Here is a 25590-nt window from a genome sequence, read left to right on the forward strand (position 1 = left end):
CTTGGCAGAGCTGCTGCCTCAGTCACGGCCCTGACACCCCCAGACACCCCAAATTTGGGCTTTGTCCCCCCGGCAGGAGAGGCTGTGTGAGGTGGAGGCCAGGACAGCTGGATCTGCTCCCAGATCATTCCAGGCTCCAGGAAAACACTGCCCAGCTGCTTTTGGGGCTCATTTCCCCCCTGGATGTCAGGGATGCTCCAAATCTCACACGGGGCTGTCCCTGAGCTCCAGGGCAGGGATCCTGGGATGGATTCTGGAATGAACCCTGGGAGGGATCCTGGGATGGAGCCTGGGAATGGGGATGGATCCTGGGGTGGATCCTCGAGATGGATCCTGAATTGGATCTCAGATGGATCCTGGGGTGGATCCCCCAAAGATTTGGGGCCGATACCTGGTTTTTTTCCCACTCTTCCCTTTTCTGCCAGGTGTGGGGACACCACTGCCCTACCGGATCCATTGTGGGAAACGGGTTTGTAAAAAATTGTTAAAATGTGATGGAATCCGGAAAAGCTGAGGAAACCAATCCCTGGAATTATCCTTGGGAAGGAGGAGTGGGAGCAGCTCCTCCAGCTCCACTGCCCTGCGAGAGATTCAGGGAGTTTTTGTACCATTTTTTTCTGTGGGTTCTTTTTTTGTGGGATTTTTTTTTTGTGGGGTTGTGTGGGTTTTTTGTGTTTTTGTTTTGGTGCGGGTTTTTTATGTGTGTGGTTTTTTTTGTTTGTTTTTTTTTTTTTGTGGGGTTTTGGGGTAATAAACTGGGTGTGAAGAAACTGGGAACAAACTGTCTTGTGTAGGGTGTCTTGTGGAGCAGTGGTGGAATAAGAACTAACTTTTTGGGATTTCTTTTTTGTGTTTTGGTAGGTTTTTTTGTTGTTTTGGTTCTGTGGGGAGTATTTTTTGAGGTTTTATTTTGCTTTTGGTGTTTTTTTTTTGTGACTTCTGTTTCTTGTTTTGTTTTGGCTTGTGTTGGATTATGGTTTCTTGATTTAGAGATGAGGTAATTGAGAGGTGGTTTAAATTTTATTTTATTTTAGTTTTTATTTTATTTTTTATCCAAATACCTTATTTTGTGGCATTTTTAAATCAGTGTTTCTTGTGTTAAGGTCTGCATGCAGATGCACTCTACGTGAGTCTTCTGTCAGGCTTTGAGAATTTTTTACAAATTCATTTCCCACAGGTTTGGTTTGGGTTCGGTTTGTTTGTTTTTATTTGTTTATTTGTTTTATTTGTTTTGTTTGTTTGGGTTTTTGTTTTATTTGTTTTGTTTGGGGTTTTTTTTGGGTTTTTGTGGGTTGTTTTTTGGTTGTTTGCTTATTTTAAACCTCTGGCAGCAGCAAACTCCGAGAGCTCCATAAATATTTGATCAAATCCTTCCGGCACTGCCACCATCTCACCAAAAACCTGGAAACGCTTCCCAAAATCCCCCAAATCCCCCATTCCCCACCAGGAGCAGCGGGATCGTGGTGTGGGATTGTTCTTCCCTCATTTCTGGGGTTGGGAGCTTCAGCTTTTTTATTTTCTGGGTAAACTGAGCCCAGCAGGGCCGGGATTGGAAACCGGAGCTGGGCCAGGCTCAGGTCAGGGCTCAGCTGATTCCAGACTTTTCCTTTCAGCTGGAAACCTGAGAGGGATCCCTTGGGAATGACAAAAATAACAGAAAAATCAGGCTCCTGGTGGCAATAAATGGTGGAAAAGAGGGGAAAAGTGGTGGAAAAGGGGCACAAAATGATGGAAAATGGTGCAAAGGAAGAAAAAGTAGTGGAAAAAGGCAGGGAAATGGTGGAAAAGGGGAAAAAGTGATGGAAAAGGGGGAAAAAGTGGTTGAAAAGGAGAAAAAAGTGGTGGAAAATGGAAAAAATGGTGGAAAGGAGGCAAAAAGTGGTGGAAAAGGTGAAAAAAGTGGTGGAAAAGGAGAGAAAGGTGGTGGAAAAGGGGCACAAAATGATGAAAAATTGGAGAAGGTGGAAAGGAGGCAAAAAGTGGTGGAAAAGAGTAAAGAAGTGGTGGAAAGGGACAAAAATTGTTGGAAAAGGAGAGGGGAATTGGTGGAAAAATGGGGGAAAGTGGTGGAAAATGGGCAAGAGATTCTCACTTGCATTGAATTAAGTTTAAGGCAAAGAAAAGGACAATGATGGAAAAATATGAATGAAAATGTGGCTGTTCTTTTTTGTAGGGTTTTTTAGTGGATTTTTGTTGTTGTTGTTTCTTTCTGTGTGTGTTTTGTGATTTTTTAAATTCTTGATTTATTTTTTGTTGATTTTGCTTTTTGGGGTTTTTTTTGGTGGTTTTTCTTTAGGTTTTTTGTAGGGTTTTTGGGGATTTTTAAAATTGTTTTGGGTTTTCTTGTGGTTTTTTTTTTTGTTTCTTTGTTTTGTGGGAGGCTTATTGTTTTGTGTTTTTTGTTTGTTTGCCTTTAAGTTTGTTTTTTCTTTTTTGTTTGTTTATTTATTTCTTGGTTTTGATTGGTTTAGTTTTAAATTTCATTTCCATTTGCATTTACCCCCAGTTTTTGTGCTGAAGGCGAGGTGAGGCCACTAAAGGAGGGCTGATTCCATTTCCAGCCAAACAATTCCAGCTCAGGGCAGATAAATCTGCATTTAGGGCTCTTTGAGCACTGAGCAGGAGGAGAAAATTCCATTTTTTCCCTTAAATTGAGCTCTGGTGGGAGTGGGGAAAACCAACCAGCTCCTGAGCATCTTTGCAGGGTGGATTTTGCAGCTGGAAAATGTGGATTAGAGGGATTTTGTGCTGGTGAGACACGGAGAAAGCAGGAATTGCAAGGAGGGAGGGAGCGGGGTTGGGTTTCCCCCGCTCGGGGGAGAACAAGGGCAGCTCTGTCCGAGGCACCAAACCAGCCCCGAGCTGAGATTTCCTCCCCTTTTCCTGCTGCGGGGTTGGAAAGGGAAAACTGAATGTGGAGAAAGGATTTTTCCATGGAACTCCTGGGTGTTGGTGTTTCCTTGGCTGTTGGAGGGAAAAAAACCCCAGAATTCTGTTGGCAAAAAGGGTGGAAAATGGGCAAAAATGGTGGAAATGGGAGGGAAGTGGTGATGGAAAAGGGGCAACAGGCGGTGGAAAATGGAGAAAAAGTGATGGAAGTGGACAAAAATGGCGGAAAGTGGAGAGTGGTGGAAAGGAGCAAAAATTGTGGAAAAGGGGTAAAAAGTGGTGGAAGATGGGCAAAAAAGTGGTGGGAAAAGGGAAAAATGTTGAAAAATGGGGAGAACTCGTTGAAATGGGCAAAAAGAAGCTCCTTCCCAGTGTTTTCCTTCCCCTTTTCCTGCTGCTGGGATTGGAAGGGAAAATTGAGTCTGGAGAAAAGAGTTTTCCATGGAACTCCTGGGTGTTGGTGTTTCTTTGGCTGTTGGAGGGGAAAAACCCAGAATTCTGTTGGCAAAAATGGTGGAAAAATGGGAAAAAAATAGTGGAAAAGGGCAAAAAGTAGTGGGAAATGGAGAAAAAATTGGTGGAAATAGGAGGAAAATGGTGATGGAAATAAGGGGCAAAAAGTGGTGGAAATAAGGGGCAAAACATGACAGAAAATCAGCAAAAAGTGACGGAAAATGGAAAAAAATGGTGGAAAGGGGGCAAAAGGTGGTGGGAAAAGGGAAAAATGTTGAAAAACGGGGAAACTGGTTGAAATGGGCAAAAAGAAGCTCCTTCCCAGTGTTTTCCTTCCCCTTTTCCTGCTGCTGGGGTTGGAAGGGAAAACTGAGTCTGGAGAAAAGAGTTTTCCAAGAAAATCCTGAGTGTTGGTGTTTCCTTGGCTGTTGGAGGGGAAAAACCCAGAATTCTGTTGGCAAAAAGGGTGGAAAAATGGGAAAAAATGGTGGAAATGGAGGGAAGTGGTGATGGAAAAGGGCAATACGAGGTGGAAAATGGAGAAAAAGTGATGGAAGTGGACAAAAATGGTGGAAAGTGGAGAGTGGTGGAAAGGAGCAAAAATGGTGGAAAAGGGGTAAAAAGTGGTGGAAGATGGGCAAAAAGTGGTGGGAAAATTGTTGAAAAACGGGGAAACTGGTTGAAATGGGCAAAAAGAAGCTCCTTCCCAATGTTTTCCTTCCCTCTTTTCCTGCTGCTGGGGTTGGAAGGGAAAACTGAGCCTGGAGAGAGGATTTTTATATGGAACTCCTGGGTGCTGGTGTTTCCTTGGCTGTTGGAGGGAAAAAATGGGATTGTGTTGGCAAAAAGTGGTGGGAAATGGGAAAAACGGTGGAAAGGGGGAAAAAATGGTGGAAAAGGGCAAAAATGGAGGAAAAGGGAGAAAAAGTGGTGGAAAGGAGGGGAAAAGTGGTGGAAAAGGGGCAAAACCGGATGGAAAATGGGCAAAAAGTGATGGGAAACGGGCAAAAAGTGGCGGAAAACAGGAAAAATAGTAGAAAATGGGCAAAAATGGTGAAAAGGGGGCAAAAAGTGGTGGAAAATGGGAAAAATGGTGAAAAGAGGACAAAAATGGTGGGAATTATGGAAAAAGTGGTGGAAAGGGGCAAAAAGTGACAGAAAAGGGGCAAAAATGGTGGAAATTGGAAAAGTGATGGAAAATGGGCAAAAAGTGTTGGAAAATAGTAAAATATTGTGGAAAAGGGGCAAAACTGGTTCACAGGGGCAGAAGTGGTGGGAAGGTGAAAAAGGGGTGGTAATGGGCAAAAAGAGGTGGAAAATGGCAAAAAGTGTTGGAAAATAGGGAAAAAATGGTGGAAAGGGGCAAATACGGTGGAAAATGGGCAAAAAGTGACAGAAAATGGGCAAAAAGTGGTGGGAAAAATGATGGAGCCAGTGCAAAAAGTGGCTGAAAATGGACAAAAAGTGGCTGAAAATGGGCAAAAAATGGTGGAAAAGGGGGAAAAATCTCCTTCCCGATGTGAGGCTGGGAGAGGGAATATTTGCTGTCCCTCGGCAGCGCCGGGGTGCCCCGGAGTGACCCTGGCTCTGTAATCAGCCCAACCATCTGCTGGCAGATTTGGGCGCTCCCAGGAGCTGCAGCTGCCACCAAACCCCTCCCGGATCCCAGCAGGGCTGGTGCTGCTGCATATGGGAGCCTGGAATTCCAGGGATCCATCCCAGGGGATCAGCTGTGCCCTGGGGATGGAGAAAAATATCAAAGTGTTGATTTTTCACCTTCCTGTGCTGGGCAATGGGCAGGGGGGCAGTGAATGGAAATGTCCTGAAAATGGGAATAATTTATTCAGGTCACCAAAATCCTCTCAGGGATGATTTTGGGATTAATTAGGAGACAGGAGGCTGCTCCCCACCAAGTTCCTCCTCACAGCTCATCCTCCTTAGGTTCCTTTTTATGGGAAAATATTTTTTTAAATTTTTCTGGGTGTGCAAATCTTCCCATGAAATTCGTCAGGTGTGGCTAAAAAGTTCTGGAATTTTGGGGTTTTTTGGTTTCTGGTTTTGAGGTGCAAATTACTGAGGTTTTCTTCCTGCTCAGGAGGGCTGGGAATGAGATTTTTTTTCTCTGTCTCCTTGATGGGAAGTACCAAAAGGTTCTGGAGTCTAAAATTGAAAATTGGTAATTTTATGTTTTCCTGGGATGGAAAATTAAAAATAAACATTAAAAATAAAGGGAAAATTGTAAAGAAAATAAACACAAAAAAGGAAGCAGGTGCATATCCAACCCCAGGAATATCTGGGGGAAAGGGAAAGCAGGGAAATGTGGATGGGACGTGGATGTCCCTATTAAAAAGTGTCCCCAGCACCCCTGGAATGGGACAGGAACCACTCCCTGTTCCCGGATTATTTGCAGCTTTTGCAGGCAGGTAAACTGAGGCATGCAGGGATTTCTTTTCCCCCGGGCACATGCTGTCCCTCAGAGATCTGAATTTCAAAAAATTCAATTAAAAAACCATCAAAATCCATTTTTCTTGGCCAAACCCCTGTAAGACCCCCCCTCTCCTTGGGTAGGGAGCAGAAGAGTGGATTCCCTCAGCTCCTGGAGGATCTGGAAGGCAAACAGGGAATGTGAGAACCCCCAAATGAAACCAGAACCACCCTGGAGCACTGGGGTTTAACAGGCAGTGCCCATCCCTGTGCCAAGCACTCCAGGAAGGAAATAAATGGACAGACATAAAGAAATTCCTATTTTGGAGCTCTCTGGGGAGCTGAGGGAGCTCTGGAATGAGCCTTGGTGGAGGTGAGAAAAGCCCAGGACAGTTGTGCACGTTAAGCTGCAATAGGATTATGGAGCAGAGCAAATTAAAACAATTCCCTAATGAGGAGGAGGGGAATTCCAGCTGGGATGGAGGCTGGGAGGGCCGGGAAGGAAGGAATGGATGGAGCTGGGGCAGGAATGGAATGGAGTGGAATGGAATGGAACAGGGGCAGGAATGGATGGAACAGGGGCAGGAATGGAAAGGAACAGGGGCAGAATTGATGGAGTGGGAAGGAATGGATGGAGCTGGACAGGAATGGAATGGAGAGGAAATGGAAGGGAACAGGGGCAGGGATGGATGGAACAGGGGCAGAAATGGATGGAGAAGAGGTAGGAATGGGGCAGAAATGGATGGAGGAGGGAATGGAATGGAATGGAATGGAATGGAATGGAATGGAATGGAATGGAATGGAATGGAATGGAATGGAATGGAATGGAACAGGGGCAGGAATGGATGGAATGGGGCAGGAATGGATGGAGAAGAGGTAGGAATGGGCAGAAATGGATGGAGGAGGGAATGGAATGGAATGGAATGGAATGGAATGGAATGGAATGGAACAGGGGCAGGAATGGATGGAATGGGGCAGGAATGGATGGAGCTGGGGCAGGAATGGGGCAGGGATGGATGAAACAGGCAGGAATTGGTGGAACAGGGGCAGGGATGGGTGGAGGAGAGGCAGGAATGGATGGAGGAGGGAATGGAATGGATGGAACAGGGGCAGGGATGGATGGTGGAGGGCAGGAATAGGTGGAGAAGGGGCAGGAATGGATGGTGGAGGGAATGGAATGGATGGAGCTGAGCAGGAATGGATGGAACAGGGGGAGGGATGCATGGAACAGGAGCAGGGTTGAAGGAGGGGCAGGAATATAGGGCAGGAATGGATGGAACAGGAACAGGAATGGATGGAACAGGAACAGGAATGGATGAAATTGGGTGGGAATGGGACAGGAATGGATGGAAAAGAGGCAGGAATGTGTGGAGCTGGTATTCCCTGAGGGATGATGAAACTCGGGATCATCCATGTCCATTTTTGGGATGTGCCTGGCTCCTCTCACTGGCAGTGGAGAATCCATACAAATCCGGCATAATTGCAGCTCCTCCATCAACATTAATGATTATTTTCCTTGCAGAAAATGAGTGGCCAATTAAATCCAAATGCACTGGGCTTTGGGCAGCTCTTAATTGGGGTTTTAATTAATCTGAGCAACAATGGAGAAACACAAAACAAGGGGCTGGTCCTGGCTGAGCTCATGTCACATCTTGGGAGTGGATCTCCACTGGGATGATCATCCACACCCCTTTTCCAGCGCCCTGCATCCCAAATTCCAGCCTATCCTCCTGGGCTCTGCCTTGGGGATCTCCATCCCGAGCAGCTCTGGTGGTCCCCAATCCCATGGTGGTCCCCAATCCCATGGTGGTCCCCAATCCCTTGGTGGTCTTTTCCCAGGTTCCTGCTCAGAGCAGCTTTCCAACAGGTTTATTTTTAGCTCCCAGTCTTGGATCAAGGAGTGGAAATTCAGTGATGTTTTGGAGTGGGAAAAGAATCGTGGAGTTCTTTAAACTTCAGGAACGATGTTTTCATTCCAGCTTTTTGTGGAGCTCATATTATTCCAGCTGTTTATAGTATCCCTAAATCGCTTGCTGGGATGAGTTATTGAGGTTTTCAGTATAAAACACCAGAAAAGGACTTTTGAGGGGTGATTAATTGAAAATATCCCATAGAAAATATTCAAAGAATCAACATTTCCCCTGTGATATATTCTCAGTGTAGAAGTGTTTTCCTGGAGAAAGAATCTTCCTGCTCCTGACGGATTCCTGCCCTGGCTGTGTCATTCCAAGCTTTCCAAAATCCCCGGATCTTCCATTTCCCTGGGAAGAACAGCCTGGGGTGCTGCTGATCCATTGGCAACCTGGCTGGGCCATTCTCCAACCACCTTGTCCTGTCCTGGTGCCCCCGTGGCACTCAGAGCTGTTGGAATGGGATTTGGGCTCCCAGAGCTCCTCTGGGTTTGGGATTCCCAGAGCTTCTCCAGGTTTGGGGTTCCCAGAACTTCTCTGGATTTAGGCTTTCCAGAGCTGTCTCTGGATTTGGGATTCCCAGGGCTTCCCTGGATTTGGGCTTCCCAGAGCTTCTCCAGATTTGGGACTCCTAGAGTTTCTCCAGGTTTGGGCTTCCCAGAGCTTCTCTGGAGCTGGAATCCAAACAAGTGTAGAGATTTTGGGTTTTTGGTTTTGCTGTTCATTTTGGAAGTGGGATGGGCAGGAAGGGGGTGCAGAGACGAGAACCTGGACATGGCACCAAGGGATGGGGATCCGTGGGATGGGAAATGGATCCTCGTGCCACCTGCACAGCCCTGTCCCGTTTTCCAGGTGCTCTCCCCCTGATTCCACCTTCCTTTCCCTCTTTCCCCTTTGGGATGTGGACCTGGCTGCTTCCCCGTGTCCCTGTTACTGCTCCCCTTTTCCTGCCTTGGCCCCAGCCCACATCCCAGAAATTCCAGAGGCTGCTGGATGGACACAGGGATTCTTGTCATGGAATAAAATCCCCTCCATCCCCAGCTCTCCCTTCCAGGCCTTCTCACAGCAGGAACTTCCTCATCTCCAACCACTCGTGGTCCTGGGGGCTGTGGGATGGGGGGGCTCCTCAGGATCCTGGCTGGACCTGGACTGGGCTCCTTGGAATTCTGTGTTTTCCTGGGACTTATCTCTCTGGAGCTGCTTGTGGATGCTGCCAGGGAATCTGGCCAGGAAAGGACTTGGCCACCTGGCCTTGTCCCCTCAGCCAGAGCTCCAGGCACAACCAGACCCTGGCTCCCAGCTCCTCAGGAGCATTCTAGAGCCAGATCCTGATTTCCTTTCTGATTCCCTCAGGGAAAGAACTCCTGAGGTTCTGCCTGGAGCCAGGAGGGCTGGGAACACCCACGGGCTGGGGTGTCCCTGTCACCTCCCACCTGCAGCAGATCCCTCCCAGCCAGAGCTCCTGGAGCGGGGGGTGCTGCTCCCACCTTCCCCAGAATGCATGGAATTAAATCAGGATTCTCCCGATCGGGAGAGCTCCCCCAGGAGCTGGAGGTGCCTCCTCTCCCCCCTTACCCCACCCCATGACCCCATTTCACTGCATCCCCCCGAGAAGGAGCCTCCATCCCTGGTTCGGGATGCAGGACACCACCCCTGGCTCCGGCGGGATGCGTCGCCATGGAGGAGGCGTTGCCATGGCGACCGTTGCCGTGGCGATGGCGACTGGCGCAGCAGGGCCCGAGAGCATCCCAGGGAGGTTCCCGGCCTCTCCCGGTGCTTGCAGATGGATTGATTGCCCAGGTTTCCCTCCCCCCGAGGCCAAACGCTCGGCTCTGAGAGCTTTTTCCACGGCAGCGTGCTTTGGGATCTGTTCTGGGGCAGATTTGGGGAGTTTAAATCCCGTGGAGTGGAAATGCCCTAAATAATAAAACAGCCTGCCCGGGGAAGGGGGGATGTACAGGGAATTTAGGAAGCTCCAAAGCAGGTGCTCCCCGGGATGTGTTCAGAGATGCAGAGGGGTCTGCAAGAACATCCTTGTGCCACACATGGAGGTGACCGGAGGGTCCCTTCTGTGCCTTGGTTTCCACCTCTTTTAAGCCCCCAAATCCTCTGTCTCTCCAAAAGCCCTTCCACAAAGTGGAAAATGCCCTAAATAATAAAATTCCCTGACCCTCCCTGCCTGGGGAAGAAGAATTTAGGAAACTCCAAACCAGGTGCTCTCTGTCCTCCAGGACCATCTTGGTACCCTAAGGTGACAGGAGGGTCCCTTCTGTGCCCTGCATTCTTTAAACCCCCAAATCCCGTGGAAATCTGCTCCTGGGGGTCTGAGTGAGACCCTTCAGCCCAGATTTACATTTCTCACCTGTAAAATGGTGTCACCAATGGCTGCCGAGAGGAGAGGAGAGGAGAGGAGAGGAGAGGAGAGGAGAGGAGAGGAGAGGAGAGGAGAGGAGAGGAGAGGAGAGGAGAGGAGAGGAGAGGAGAGGAGAGGAGAGGAGAGGAGAGGAGAGGAGAGGAGAGGAGAGGAGAGGAGAGGAGAGGAGAGGAGAGGAGAGGAGAGGAGAGGAGAGGAGAGGAGAGGAGAGGAGAGGAGAGGAGAGGAGAGGTGACACTGCCCATGTGGGGTGGTGGCACAGCCAATGGAGAAGGGCTGAAACCTCCCTGCCCACCTACTCAGCTCAGATGCTGCCAGCCCAAGGGCTCCGAGCCCTCGCTGGCTTTCCAATGCTCTGTGGGGGCTCTGGGTGGGATTTGTGCTGCTGGGAATGCTGTGAGCCTGTCCCTTGTCCCTTGGCTGCCGTTCCCTGCCAGCCCAGCCAAGCATGGAAGGGGGCAGGGAGTGTCTGGGTGGGAATCATCACCTGCCCATCCCCCTTTTCAGGGGGAAAAGGATCCTCTGGGATGGGCTGGGGATGTGTTTCTTATCCGAGCTCGATGTAGTGCCCGTGACAGTGCTGAGATCCGAGCCCTTTGTGTCTGGCGCGTATTCGGGGTCATTCAGAGCACAATGAGGGAGCTTTCAGTGAAATGTGACTTTCTGGCCCTGCCCTGGAGTCTGCTCTTCATCAGGGCTTGTTTTTATAGCAGCAGAGCTGTGACCTTTGGGGACCCTGGGGGAGTGGGAACGGGGCCGTTGTTTGGGGTCTGGGCGATGCCAGAGCCGGGTCCTGGCCCCAGAGACGGCTCATGGGACACAGGGATGTGACAGGAGCAGTTCCCTGGCTGCAGGACAGTCCTGGGCACTGCCAGCTCCTCCCTGGGCACACGGAAACCTTCCCACTCCTTGTCCAGAAGTGATGCATCCCCCCAGGGCAGCCTCATCCCGCCGCCTCCAGCAGCTCTGCCGTGATCCCGGGTTTAATTTCCCTAATGAGGCAGCGCTGAGCTTGGGAAGGAACCCCTGCCAAGAGCTGGCAGCTGGGCAGTTGGGATTGCAGGGACGGGAGCTGCTGGCCCTCGGCTGGAGCTGGCTAATAAATGGCATCCTGGTGCCACCAGGGCAGGGAGTGACAGGGGCGACAGAGGCAGGGCCAGCAGCACACTGGGATTTCCTCCCTGCCCCAAGGAACTCTCTGCCTCACCCAGCTTTGGATTGAGCACCTGGAGAGGGTTGCTGGGAGCACCTGGAATGCTGCAAACCTGCCTCTTGTCCCAGCCACGGTGGGGACTGATCCAGATGGGGACATGGCTGGTGTGACATCCCCATGGGATTCGTACCCTGGGAAAGGTTTTCTCTCTGGAGAAGCTGCTCCATCCCTCCCTGCCACCATCCCAGGGGATCAGGGGCTGCAGGATGGATCTGGCACATCCAAGGGTCCCTCCAGCTGTGGTCTGACCCCATGGAGCCCCCTCCATGGGGGGGGCAGGGATAAAGTCTGGAGGAAGTTTCTCTTTTGGGACAAAACCAGGCAGCTGAGGCTTGACTTAGGGGCTGTGATGGATTGGGAATGGGGGCTGGGATGGATGGGGAATGGGGCTCTGATGGACTGGGAATGGGGACTGGGGTGGATTGGGAATGGGGCTGGGATGGATTGGGAGGGGGGTCTGTGATGGATGGGGAGGCAGCCCCAGGTCGGGAGGTGGGAGCTGCTGTCCTGAGTGATTTGTGGTTTCCTGGGCTGGCAAACTCTGCCTTCCCTCCACTCCATCCTGGTCAGACAGGGGGAGCAGCTCCTCATTCCAGGGGGAGAAGCCCCAGAAGCAGCCCCTTGTTCCTGGGGGAGCAGCCCCTCATTCCCAGGGGGAGCAGCCCCAGGAGCAGCCCCTCGTTCCTGGGGAGGGGGAGCCAGGCACAGCCCGGGGCACGCAGAGCATTAACGATCCCAGCAGCACTAAATCCAAATAAACTCCGACTGCTCCCAAGATTTATGGCATGAGCCTGACCTCAAGCCGTCGGGGCTGCAGCTGGGAGGAGGTTACATCAGCACCTTGGGAATGGAGTGGGGAGGGGGCTTCTTTGGGAACAACATCCCGGTGTCCCAAATGTCCCTGGGCACCAGGAACACCTGGAGATTGTTCCCAAGTCTTCAGGCCTTTGTGGAGCTTGGTTGGGGCTGTGCTGCAAGTGGGGTCCACCCAGGTCTGGTCCTGCCTGTGGGGCTGTTGTGGGGTTTGTGCTGTCCTGGATGGGGCTTTTTCAGGTTTAGAGTAAGGGGGATGGATGGATGGATGGATGGATGGATGGATGGATGGATGGATGGATGGATGGATGGATGGATGGATGGATGATGGATGGATGGATGGAGGATGGATGGATGGATGGATGGATGGATGGATGGAGGATGGATGGATGGATGGATGGATGGATGGATGGATGGATGGATGGGGATGGATGGATGGATGGATGGATGGATGGATGGATGGATGGATGGATGGATGGATGGATGGAAGGATAGGTGGATGCATGGATGCACAGATGGCTGTTGGACAGATGGGAGCTGCTGAGCCAAGCTGGGATTTCCGTCCCCATTTCCTGCTCCAAGCCCAGAGCCAGGAGTCTGGAACGGCCTCATCTGGTTCCAATTTCAGGAGGAACAAAGGGAGCGGGGCCATGTGGCTCCCATCAGGGAGAGGCTTTGCAGGTCACGTAGGGAGAATCCCACCCTCGGGAGCAGGGATGGGCTGGGGAGTGCCAGGCTCTCCTCATTTCTTGGGCAGCCTTGATACTTCTGGTGTAAAAACACCAAAAGGCAAATGAGAGTGATTCCCAATGTTTCTTCCCGCACACCTCAATCCTTGGCATTTTTCCTTGCCTTCCCATCAGTTCTGGTGACCTGTCTCATATTTTTGGGCTGTGCAATTACCAAATCCCTGAGGGTTTGTTCTGCTGGATCACAAATTCCAGTGAACTGCTGGTGACGGGCTGTTGGAATCCAGGATGGCACAGCTGGGGGGCAAAGGCTGAATATTCCCAGAGGTTTGGGAAGCACGTGGGGTGCTGGTGACCGGCAGGATGCATCCAGTGGCTGCTGGGGACAGCTGGAACAGATCCAGCCAGACACAGCTCAGACACTGAAAAGCTCAACTCCCCCTGCCCTTCCTGAGCTGCTGGATTCTCCCTCCTGGTGGGAGAAGGGATGTGGGGACAAAATGCGAGTCAGGTCCCAAATTCCTCTGTCTGATTGTTCAAGCTCCAAGCTGCAGTGAAAACAAAGAAACCCGGAGCTGTTTTCGGGAGGTAAAATGCTCCGGGAGAGACAGGGACCCTTCAAGGCCTTGATTTGAAACTGAAGCTCGAACCTGGCTCGTTACATCTTGAAACATCCGATGCGATCTCGCAGATCAAAGCCGCCTTGTTTGCCTTGTAATGAGGTGTCAAAGCGTTTCCTTGCAACGCCGACAGGAGACACTTTGATCTGCAAAACAAGATGTTTAAGAGTGCTGCTAGCGAGGGCTCCCCGTGTTTTCGCAGCTCTGGGAGGCAGGGGAATATTTGAAGTCTGGTGTTGTTTCCTCTGGAGGCTTCCCAAGCTGTGGCAGCTGATGAGGTGTTGCTGTCACACCGGAGCCAGGACTCACAGGGAAATCATCGAGCCTGAACAGCAGCCAGATGGAGAACCAAGCCAAGCATTTTTCTTACAGCTTCCAAAAGGAATTGCTGGGTTTTCCCCCATAAAAGGCTTTTTTGTCCATGGGAAATGCTGGAGTTGGTGTGAGCTCACTCTGAGTTGTTTGGGGGAAAATGCTGCGATTCTGGGTGGTTCAGCTGAAAGCTGTTTGTGCTGCTGCTGCCTTTGCTTGGCTTTCCCCATGCTTTGTACCACCAGGGGTGGCTGGGGTGTCACTGGGTGGGACTGGAGTCACTCACGAGTCCCTCTGGTCACAGGCTCAGCGCTGGCGCAATGAGAACTTCGAGCGGCCCGTGGACCTGGAGGGCTCCGGGGACGACGATCCCTTTGGGGAGGATGAGCTGGACGACATCTACTCCGGTTCTGGCTCGGGGTGTGAGTACTGGGAAATGTCCCTGGATGGTTGGGGGGTTCCTGGGATTCCTGGGAAGGGTTCTTGGCCAGCTTGGTCCCTGGATGGTTGGGGAGTTCCTGGGAAGGAACTGGCTGTGGGAATGAGGAGTTCCTGGTGAGAGTCCCTGGCTGGCTGTAGAGTTGGGGAGTTCCTAGTGAAGGTCCTTGGCTGGCTGTGGGAATGAGGAGTTCCTGGGAAGGCCCTTGGCTGGCTTGGAGTTGGGCAGTTCATGGGAAGGTCTTTGGCTGGCTATGGTTTTGGAAAGCTCTGGAGAGGGGTGTCTGGCTGACTGTGAGGTTGGAAGGCTGGAGAGGGGATGTGAGGGAGGGAATTGCCCTTTATCCAGCACTGGAATTGTCCTCTGAGACAAAAGAAATGGGAACTGTCCCAAAAGTTGGGCTCCATGTCCCGGTTCACCCTCTGGCCCTACCGGGCAGGACTGGCCCCTCACAGACCCCAGAGAGGGCTTTGGCCACCACATGGGCACAGCCCTTGGTTTCTGCCAAGTCTGGAACCATCCGTGCTCTCGGATTTTGGGGGTGATGCCATGGAAATGCATCAGCAGCAGCTTCACTCCTCCCTCTTGTCCCCGTTTCAGATTTCGAGCCAGAGCCGGGGCTGGACACGGCCGTGAGCCTGACCACGGACACGCTGGTGACACTGCCCACCACGGCGGCCGTGCTGCCCGTCACTGCTGCCCAGCCCATGGCAACGCCCCTGGAGCCGTCCCCCACCCCCCAGGACACCACCCCCGGGCAGGCCACCAGCGCCTTCCCCATCCCCAGGACCACAGAAGCACCGGTGGTGCCCAGCTGGAAAACCACAACTGCCACCACCACCAGCACCACGGCCAGCGAGCCCCCAACCACCATGGCCACCACCACCACGACCACCATGGCCACCACGACCACCACCACCACCACCACCACCACGGAGGCCACCACGACCACAAGCAGCACCACTGTGGCCACGGCCAAGCCCACCACCATCCGGAGGTTCCTGCCCCCCTTGGCCACCAAGGCGGCCACCACCCGGACCCCCACCACCCTGGAGACCCCCACCACGCCTGTCCCCGAGACCAGCACGCCGACAGAGGTGGCCACGTCACGCGCTGTCCCCACCAGCACGGCCAGGCCCAGGGCCCTGCCAAAGCCCAGCACCTCGAGGACTGCAGAGCTCCCCGAGAAAAGCACGGCCTTGCCACCCACGGCCACCACGCTGCCGCCCACTGAGGCCCCCCAGGTAGGAGGCCAGAGCCCTTCTCACCTGCTCGGGGCTCCTGGGCTCCCTGGAAGCCAAAGTGGTGGCCACGGGAGGCCTTTGGTGCCCATCCATCCTTGGCCATTTGCTCTGAGGGAGGTGGAGGCAGGCTGGGCTCTTCCAGAGCCAAAGGAGGAGAAGGGGGAGCTCAGCCCGGGCAGGGGTTCAGGCTCCTGGGGCACCCAGGATGTGCCACCCACCCCGGTGACCCCGCTCTGCCTCCTTCGGAGCGGCTTCCCCAGGCAGGAGGGCAGCGGTGCCGCATCCCAGGGGACACAGCGACTGTCCTCGGGGTTCGGTGTCATGTCCCAGCTCCCGCCCCTCGCCGGGAGTCCCAAACTCTCCTCAATTACCGCTTGATGGTGCATTTCCAGCCCATCGGGTGTCCTGAGCAGGAATTTCAGCTCCATCTCGCATTCAGAGCCCCTCAGGGGCCCTTTGCAGCCGCTTTGACTGAAAGGTGGAGTGATTTGTCTAAACTACTCTCTCTTTTCCGCCTGCAAATGCGTGCTCGGAGCGCTCGGGGCTCCCGCTGACCTTCAATTAATCCCTGTCACAAACGCGGCCGCTCGCTCGTGGGAAGCGCTGAGCCGTGCGCGGGCCCCGGGGCAGCGGGACATGGAGAGGGCTCCCAGCCCCGCCCCAGACAGCTCCCGGCTCATCCCGAATCCCGGCTCATCCCGAACCCTGCTCAGTGACCGAGGCAGGAGGGACGGAGCCCATCGCCCCAGCAGGGAGGGGTCCGGGGGAGGTTTGGCTCGGGGATTCTCCAGCTTGGTGGATGCCGAGGTACATGGGGAAACGTCCGGAGATTTGGTCCCGAGGGGATGTGCAGGAGGATCCCAGCGAATGGATCAGGGACGGGATGGAGGGGGTGGCATGGATCATATTCCCAGGCAACCCTTGAGGCCGGGACCCCCTCCTTGTTAAGGGAATTGGGCAGGGACAGCAGGGAGCTGGGCTGGGTGACAGCCCTGTGGCCTGGGTGATAGAGGCCCATCCTCCTGCTCCTGCCCTGTGCAGCAGGAAGGGGGAAGGGACCCGTGAAGCTCATCCAGCAGCATCCAATCCTTCCTCTTGCCATGCTGGTGCGGCATGGAGGTTGTGTCACCTCCTGTTAGGAGTGAGTCACCTTCCAGCAGTGACATCCCACCTGTGCTCTGGGGAGAGAGCCCAGCACAGGGTCTGAGATGGGATACCGGGGAGAAATCCTTCCCTGAAAGGGTGGAGGATCTGGAATGGGATCTCTTTAGGAGAAACTACAGGGAACAGGTCCTGGGATGGGGACAGAGAATGGCCTGGCTCAGCCATGGTGGCCTCAGCCATTTGGTGACCACGACATGGGGTTGTGTTGTTGCTGTGGTACAACTTCAGTGACACAGGGAAGGGACATCCCAATGTCATCCCCATGTCCCCCACCCTATCCTCGGTCTGGTGATGTCCTCCCTGTGGACACCCTTTGGTCCTTGTCCCCTGCTCCATCTTATCCTTTCTCCCAGATGGAGCCAGGGGAGGTGACAACAGCCCCCGACAAGGAGCCAGAGGTGCCGGCCAGCAGCGGCCCCAGCGGGGACTTCGAGATCCGGGAGGAAGAGGAGACGACTCGTCCCGACCTCGGGAATGAGGTGGTGGCTGTGGTGACACCGCCAGCAGGGCCGGGGCCCGGCAGGAACGTGGAGACGGGGCTGTTGGACAACACGATAGACTCGGGCAACTCGGCCGCTCAACTGCCCCAGAAAAACATCCTGGAGAGGAAAGAGGTGTTGATAGGTGAGATATGGGACCGGGGGTTTGGAGGTGACACTGAGGACCAGAGGGGTGGCACTGATGGCTGGGGATGACCCTGAGAGGCAGGGGGATGGCACTGATGGTCAGAGGGGTGACACTGATGGACGAGGGAGTTGCACTGAGAGCTGTCGGTGGCACTGATGGCCGTGGGTGGAACTGAGAGCCATGGGTGGCACTCACAGCTGCGGGTGGCACTGATGGCTGTAGGTGGCACTGACAGCCTTGGGTGGCACTGACAGTGGTGGGTGGCACTGATGGAGCCGTGGGTGGCACTGATGGCTGTGGGTAGCACTGACAGCCGTGGGTGGCACTGATGGCCGTGGGTAGCACTGATGGATGGAGGGGATGGCACTGACAGTCATGGGTGGCACTGACGGCCGCAGGTGGCACTGACAGTTGTGGGTGGCACTGATGGCTGTGGGTGGCACTGATGGCTGTGGGTGGCACTGACAGCCACGGGTGGCACTGACAGTTGTGGGTGGCACTGATGGCTGTGGGTGGCACTGACAATGTGGGTGGCACTGATGGCCGCAGGTGGCACTGATGGCTGTGGGTGGCACTGACAGCCGCGGGTGGCACTGATGGCTGTGGGTGGCACTGATGGATGCAGGGGATGGCACTGACAGTCATGGGTGGCACTGACAGCCGTGTCCCTGTGCGTTGTTGCAGCGGTGATTGTGGGCGGCGTGGTGGGCGCCCTTTTTGCCGCCTTCCTGGTGATGCTGCTCATCTACCGCATGAAGAAGAAGGATGAGGGCAGCTACACCCTGGAGGAGCCCAAGCAGGCCAACGTCACCTACCAGAAGCCCGACAAGCAGGAGGAGTTCTACGCGTAGACGGAGAGCCCGGAGTGCCTCACGCTTCCTCCCTCCCTCCCTCCCCGCTCCAAACCCTCCTCCTCCTCTCCTCCATCCAGTCTCTCTCTCCCCTCCCTCCTCTCTCTCTTTTTTTGGGATCAGACTGTGAATTTTTAAAAGCAAAACCCGCAGCGGCTGAAGGAGGAAACGCGTCCTTGGCATGGGGGGCATGGGGTGCCCGGAGCAGAACTGGGGTTCTGAACACTGCCAAGGTGACACCGAGCATTGCTGTTGTCACATGGAGTGTGCCCAGGTCATGTCAAGCAGTGCCCATGTCACGTCAAGCAGTGCTGCCATCACACCAAGCACCCCAAGATGACACTGAGCACTGCTGAGGTGACACTGAGCAGTGCTGTGGTCACACAGAGTGTGTCCAGGTGTTGCCCTATCTGCTACAGTCAGCAGGTCACGTCAAGCAGTGCCAAGGTGACACCAAGCAGTGCCGTGGACACACCGAGCAGCGCTGAGGTGACACTGAGCACCCCAAGATGACACTGAGCACCGCTGAGGTGACACTGAGCAGTGCTGTGGTCACACAGAGTGTGCCCAAGTCACATCAAGCAGTGCCCATGTCACATCAAGCAGCGCTGCCGTCACACCAAGCAGCACCAAGGTGACACTGAGCAGTACCATGGTCACACCAAGCAGTGCTGAGGTGTCACTGAGCAGTGCCATGGTCACACTGAGTGTGCCCAGTCACATCAAGCAGTCAATGCTGCCATCACACCAAGCAGCACCCAGGTGACACCAAGCACAACCATGGTCATACTGAGCACGCCATGGTCACAGTGAGCAGCACCACAGTGACACCAAGCAGTGCCCGGGTCACGCTGAGTGGCGCCAAGGTGACACCGAGCACACCCGGGTCACTCTGAACAGTGCCGTGGTCACACTGAGCACCCTGAGGTGACACCAAGCAGCACCGTGGTGACACTGAGCAGCACTGAGGTCACCCAGAACAGCGCCACGATCACGCCGAGTACGCCCGGGTCACACCAAGCAGTGCTGTGGTCACAGCGAGCACCCCAAGGTGACACCGAGCGCACCTGGGTGACATCGAGCAGCACTGCGGTCACACCGAGCACCCTGAGGTGCCACTGAGCAGCGCTGCAGTCACAGTGAGCACCCCAAGGTGACACCGAGTGCACGTGGGTCACACCGAGCGCGCCACAGTCACACCGAGCACCCTGAGGTGACACTGAGCACCGCTGGCCTTTCTGCTGGCGGGAGGGACGGGACATGGAGCCGATGCCAAGGAGCCGATGCCAGGGCAGCCGTGCCCGGGAGTGCCCTGGAGAGCACGGGATGGGCTGCCCACGGTGCCTGGAGCTCAACTGGACTTTTCCCAACACCACCACCACGAACTCTGGGATTCAGACCCCTCCTGCCAGCCCTGGGGCGCAGGGGGTTTGCTTTGGATTTATTGCCCTTATTTTTCCGTCCATAAAAGAAGGAGATTCCCTTCCTTCTGTCTCGTCTTTATTTTTTGGTTTTCCTTTGGGATGGGGTTGGTCGCTCTGCAGGAATCTCCTTCTGCTGGAAGAGAGAACGTGACTCTCCAACGCTCCTGGAGCCTTGGGAAAAGCACAAGGAGCTGGAATACCTGGGATTTGCTCCTGGAGTGGGGAAAAAAGGAAATAAATACAAACACTGGGAATTATCCCTTGGATCAACATTCTGGAGAGCTTGTGGAGCTGCATTGAGGCATCCCATGCTGCCATCCAGTCACCCCTGGAATCTCTTGGATCCACATCTGGCTGAGGCGTTTGGCCAGGAAGGGACTTGGCTTGGGCTGGGTTTTCACTGTGACCACTAAAGCTCGGCTTTGCTGGACATTCCTTTGGGAGGAGCTGGGAATGGAGAAGCTGAATCCTGTGCCTGGCTCTTCCAGAGGGGATAACAGAGCTCTGCAGGGCGTGGGATGCAGCCTAAGGGGGGAAATCCAAGCAGGGACCATCCCTGAACCCTCAGGGTCCCACCGAGGTGAGGAAGGGGAGGCAGAACCACGGCTCAGCCCCAGGGCTGGTTGGATCATTGCAAAGATCCCAAAATTGATGCAAACACCCAGGATTGATGGTTTCCCTTTGATATTGCATCCCTGGGATTGATGGTTTTCCTTCACTGGTGTTTAAATCCCTGCACAACCCACAGGGCTGGAGAGAACCCAACCCTGCCACAGCCCAGGTATCCCCTCTGAGGCTGCCCAGGGTGCAGATTAATTAACTCAGATATTTTAATTAAGGTGTTTCAATGAGGTGGCTCTTAATTAGCTGGAGCCCTGATTGTGGGGTTTTATTGTCTCAATGGTTGTGATCTCGATGGGGTCCCATGGAGAGTTTTGATTTGCTCTTGGAACAATTGAAATGGGAAAATCTGGGGGAAAAAATCATTGCTTTGTGAATTAACAGAGCCAGAGACACTTTTGCCCCTGAGGGGATTGGGGGATTTAGGGTTTCATGGCCCTGGACAGAAGAGCTTCGTTGTGGAAGGGATTTGAGGCCAGAAGAATATTTTGAATATATATAAATACATATCTCCACTCCTGTACACCCACAGTAACACAGGTGTGGAAGGAAACAAAATCCCTGGAATTTCTCAGTGCACTAGGAAGATTGGGTGGGATTTGGAGTTGGGAAGTTGGGAGCTCTGGGCTGCTTTTCCCTGGGATATAACCCAAAATGACGACCTGGCTTTACTTCAGGATAGGGAACAGAGACCCACATGTGGGTCAGCTCCAAATCCTCATTTTTGAGCTGTCAGCCTCAAAATCCTCATGGTTTGGTTTCTTGGAGCTTGGAGAAAGCCCTGTTGGATGGTTGGGGTGGTGCTGGGAGTGACCATTTCCGTGTCTATCCCCGAGGGGGGATGAGGATGAGGATAAGGATGAGGATAAGGATGAGGATGCTCCAAAGGAGGGAGCACACTCTAAAGGAGCCTGGTGCCAACCCAGAGCAAATTTGTGCTGCTCCAGGGGGAGTTTGGACTCCTGGATTTGATGATTTGGAGGATTTTTCCCTGTTGGGATCACACAAAGGGGAGTGGCGCAAGTCAAGGTCATCAAGGTCACCCAAAATCCCCATCTTTTGGGAAACCTGGATTAAATCTTTAGAGCTTGCTTAAAAAAAAAAATAAAAATCCCTCCCAGCTTAATCTTTTTAATGCTGCTTTTCAGAGTTGCCTCCTTAATCTTCTTCATTCCATTTTTTCCTCCTATTTAATAGTCTGAAGTTCCATAATACAGTTTTTTTACTCACTCAAGCTTAACCTCGTCCCTCTCAGCTGGTGTTAGGTTGTAATCCTGGCACTTAAATCCATCACAGCTTCGGGAGTGAGGGAAGCCGGAGGTGGGAGGGTGAGAGGAGCCTGGGCAGGGCTTCTGCAGTAATTAAAATCTGAGATAAACACAATAAAAAAAGGTGAAGGCAACCAAACTGCTAATCAGAAGTGATGAAATAATTCATTATCTCCTGCTCTCACACTTTTGCTCTCCACGAGGAGAGGGATGTGAGCTCCAGGAGAGTTTTTTGTTTTGGAGCCAAATTTTGTGGTTGTGTAGTGATGTCACAGCCTCTTGTGTCACCTCAGATCCATGGGGGCTGTTGGAGTCAATGTTTGAAGGGAACAAAAAAGTCTTGTTCTGGAGGATGTGACCCTGTGCCTCCCTCCAAGGAGATGGGATGGAGCTGAGTATAGGCAGGATTTTTTGGGGAAGTCCATCTCCCCAAAAAATCCTGGATAAAGGCATTTCTCCCTGAGCAGAGCCACAGGGATGGATAAAAACCCAACCTGAGGGTTGGTGCCTGGTGCAGGTGGAGGCAGCTGCTCCCTCCTGCAGGCACTCCTGCTCCGGGGCTTTCCAGGGATTCCTGATGGGAACAGGGATGGGGAAGAGGAGGAGGCTCCACACAGGAGCTTCCAGCTTCCCCCAGAACAGATTTTTGGGAAAATTAACTTCAGTGGGAGCAGAAGCATCTCCAGCATCTTCCTTTCCCATCCCCTCTGCCCAAATTCCCATCCCTCACCCTGATCCCAGCTGGAGCAGTGCCCAGATGTGCTGGTCCTTCCAGCTGTGCTCCTTGAGGGATTTTTCCATGGCTTTTCCATTTCTTTTCCGCTCGTTACTGTGTGTGTGTGATGTGCTGGAGCTGCAGGGAGAACCTTGGCTGTTCCAGCTGGATCATTTTAGGAGTTTCTGGAATTGCAGGGTGGTGTGGGCTGTTCTGCCAGCTGTGCCAGCCTTGAGGCTCTCCCTGCTGGAATTGCAGCAGGAAAAGATGGAGAAAATCCAGCAGAACAGCCAGGAACTCCTAGGCCACATCCAAAGGGAAGGGAAGAGCAGAGAGCTCAAACCAGGGCTGGAATGGGGAGTTTGGTAAGGGCAGGACATGGAAGGGGCCCAGCAGCAGCAGGGTCTGGCCCTGAGTGGGTTTTGCAGGATGGGATTTGTCCCCTTAGCTCTAAAAATCTCTCTTATCTGGGATTTTTCCATGAAAAGCACGAGATGTCTGTTGGGATGGAGCTGCCCCTTAGCTCCAAAACCACTCTGATTTTGGACCTTTCCATAACGAGCCATGCTGGGGGACCCAGCTGCAGGGAAAGGGATGGGACAGGCATGGCTTGGGCTGGCTGACTGCCAGGATGGGCTGGTTTGCCTCAAATTCCCCCTCTCCCTCCCCCATTTCCCTGACAATCCCTGTCTGGGAGTTCCTTTGCTCATCTCCAGCATTTTGAGCTACCTGTGCTGTGAATCCCCAGCTCAGATCCTTCCACAGGAACAAATCCACCAGCCAAGAACTGGAATGGATTTTTTAATTCCCTTTTCCTCCCATAACCACCCTTGTCATGATCTTTTCCATGCTCCAAGGTTTTCTGCCAGGCTCTGAAGTAACTCTGAGATCTCAATCCAGACAAGTTTGGTGGGAATGAGCTCCCTGGGATCCCAGGAGTGGGGCTGGGCTGGGGCTGTCTGTGTGTGTATATAATGTGTGTATGTAATTAATGTATATGTAGAGATGTATAGATGGGCATGGGGCCAGGGGGCTCTGCTCCTGAGGGGGAAAAGGAGGAGGAAAAAGAGGAAAATAAGGATGAAAAAGAGGAAAAGGAGGAGGAAAAAGAGGAAAAGGAGGAAAAGGAGGAGGATTTGTCCTCTAGCACCACATGCTGGGCTCTGCAGCCCTTGGCCCTTGTCCCAAGGAATGTGGGATTCAGCCTCATTCCCTGTCCCAAGGGATGCAGGAGTCCCTGCCCAAGGAATTCGGGACTCAGCCTTGGCCCTGCTCCCAAGAGATGTGGGATTTCCTCTCCCAAGGGATGTGGGATTCAGCCTCAACCCTTTTTCTAAAGGATTTGGGATTCCCCCTCATTCCCTGTCCCAAGGGATTCGGGATTCAGCCTTGGCCTCATTTCCAAAGGATGCAGGATTCTCTGTCCTAAAGGGTGTGGCATTCCCATCATTCCCTGTCCCAAGGGATGCAGGATTCTCTGTCCCAAATGATGTGGGATTCGGCCTCATTCCTTGTCCCAAGAGATGTGGGATTCAGACTTGGCCCCGCTCCCAAGGGATGCAGGATTTCCTGTCCCAAGGGATGTGGGATTCCACTTCTCCACTTCCTGCTGCTCCTCCCTCCCCTCCCTGTCCTTCACATCCCAGTCCCGATCCCGATCCCAGTCCCAATCCCAGTCCCAATCCCGATCCCAGTCCCGATCCCGATCCCAATCCTGGTCTCGGTGGGTTGGGATCTCCCAGGTGGGATCAGGAGCCTTTTACCACTGCAGGGCTGGAGCAGATCCGGGCTGGGATCCCGGGGTGGATCCAAATCCCCGCAGGCTCCGGAGCCTCCCCAGTCCTTGTGCCAGCAGCTCCCCCTTCTCTTAAAGGAGCCCCAGAGGGTCTGCAGATCCCAACTTTTATTTCTGTGTTTATTTCCCCCATTCTTTTAAATTTTGGGTAAAAATCCCCTGATTTTTCACACTCCAGCACTTCTCCCAAGACCTCCAGGGCTCCAGGGGTTTTTCCTGCAGGAATTGCCCCCGTTCAGGGTCCCCCCTGGCCGAAGTCACCCCAGCCCAGCTGACAATCAAACCAGACTCCCGAAAAACAGGAATCCATTGCAGTTTGATAGAAAAACTTTTTAAATTCCCCCCCTTCTCTCTCACCACCACATCTCCAGGATAAACCATCACCCACTGCTCCTCCTGTAAATAAACATCGAACCTTCTTGTATAAATTAAAAATAAAATAATTGTAAAAAAAAGACAAAAAAAATTCCATTGATAAACATCCCAAAAATAAAATTTAAAAAAATCTCCCTTTCCAGAAGATTGAAGTAATTCCAACTTTTTTTTTGGAGCTGATTTCCAATCCCCATAGGAGAACAAAACAAAGATCTGGAAAACTACAAATGTTGGAGCTTTCAATGAATCCGGGAGGGAAAAAAAATGCATGTAAATATTTTTAATAGGAGACATATCTTAAACAGAACTTTTTTTTGTATGTACATAACTCTCCTAGAGTTTAGTACTGAAATGGCTTCATAGTGTCTGTTTCGAAAAGGAAAGGAAAAGAAAATGTTTGTTAATTGTTTTTGTTCTTACTCAATGGCCAAAACTTTAAAAATAATGACAAAAAAAAAAAAGACTCTAAAAATAATCTTTGCCAATGGATCTAGCACTGTAATGGTACTGTCTATTTTTTTTAATTATTTCTGTGCTGTGCCCATTTATAAAATGAGGAAAAGATAAAAAATAAAGTCATTTAAACATTGTCTGCCCAGGGCCTGGCCTGAGTTCTTGGTGCTGCTCCGGGAGCGGAGGGAGAAGGTTCTGCCTGGTCCTGGGCCCATCAGGGTGGGGTTAACGAATGGTTTCCATGGCAACTGCAGCGATGCTGAGGAACCTGGAACATTCCAGCACAGCCATGGATGATCCCAATATAGTGCTGGATGATCCCAGTAGAGCCATGGATGATCCCAGTACAGCTCTGGGCCATCCCAGCACAGCCCTGGATACTCCCACCAGAGCCCTTGATGATCCCAGCACAGCCTGGAAATGCTCCCCTGGAGAGGAGAAGCTCCAGGGAGAGCTCAGAGCCCTTGCAGGGCCTGAAGGGGCTCCAGGAGAGCTGCAGAGGGACTGGGGACAAGGATGGAGGGACAGGAGCCAGGGAATGGCTCCCAGTGCCAGAGGAATGGCAGGGCTGGATGGGATCTTGGCAATTGGGAATTGTTCCCTGGCAGGGTGGGCAGGGGCTGGGCTGGAATTGCCAGAGCAGCTGTGGCTGCCCCTGGAGCCCTGGCAGTGCCCAAGGCCAGGCTGGGCATTGGGGCTGGCAGCACCTGGCACAGTGGCAGGTGGCCCTGCCATGGCAGGGGTGGCACTGGATGGGGTTTAAGGTCCCTTGCATTCCAAACCATTCCACGATTCTGTGATTCCTGGAATTTTTGGGAAAGCCTCATGACAGAGGTAGGGGACACCCCCCTTCTCTCACAGCCTGGGGATCTTTCCAGGTCTGATCCAAACTCAGCTGGCAGCAGGAGCTGCTGGGT

General features: G+C 52.9%; 1 protein-coding gene across 2 annotated transcripts in view; it reads left to right on the forward strand.

Moving 5' to 3' along the window:
• The window catches only part of SDC3 (syndecan 3), a 47172-nt gene extending 22362 nt beyond the window's left edge, over nt 1-24810 (forward strand). The window contains exons 2-6 of one of the 2 annotated variants that reach the window (XR_010442651.1): nt 14002-14119; nt 14737-15380; nt 16898-17168; nt 17856-18379; nt 18553-24810. Coding sequence is in view for 1 of the 2 variants with exons in the window: in XM_064731335.1 (XP_064587405.1) it covers nt 14002-14119; nt 14737-15380; nt 16898-17168; nt 17856-18022 (1200 nt within the window). In the remaining variant the exon portion in view is untranslated. Of the gene's footprint in view, nt 1-14001; nt 14120-14736; nt 15381-16897; nt 17169-17855 lie in introns of both variants that reach the window. The other variant, XM_064731335.1, reaches the window with a different exon arrangement.
• The last annotated feature ends 780 nt before the right edge of the window (nt 24811-25590 follow it).

The sequence above is a fragment of the Zonotrichia leucophrys genome, chromosome 23, assembly GCF_028769735.1.
Source record: "Zonotrichia leucophrys gambelii isolate GWCS_2022_RI chromosome 23, RI_Zleu_2.0, whole genome shotgun sequence".
In the NCBI taxonomy this organism is placed as follows: domain Eukaryota; kingdom Metazoa; phylum Chordata; class Aves; order Passeriformes; family Passerellidae; genus Zonotrichia; species Zonotrichia leucophrys.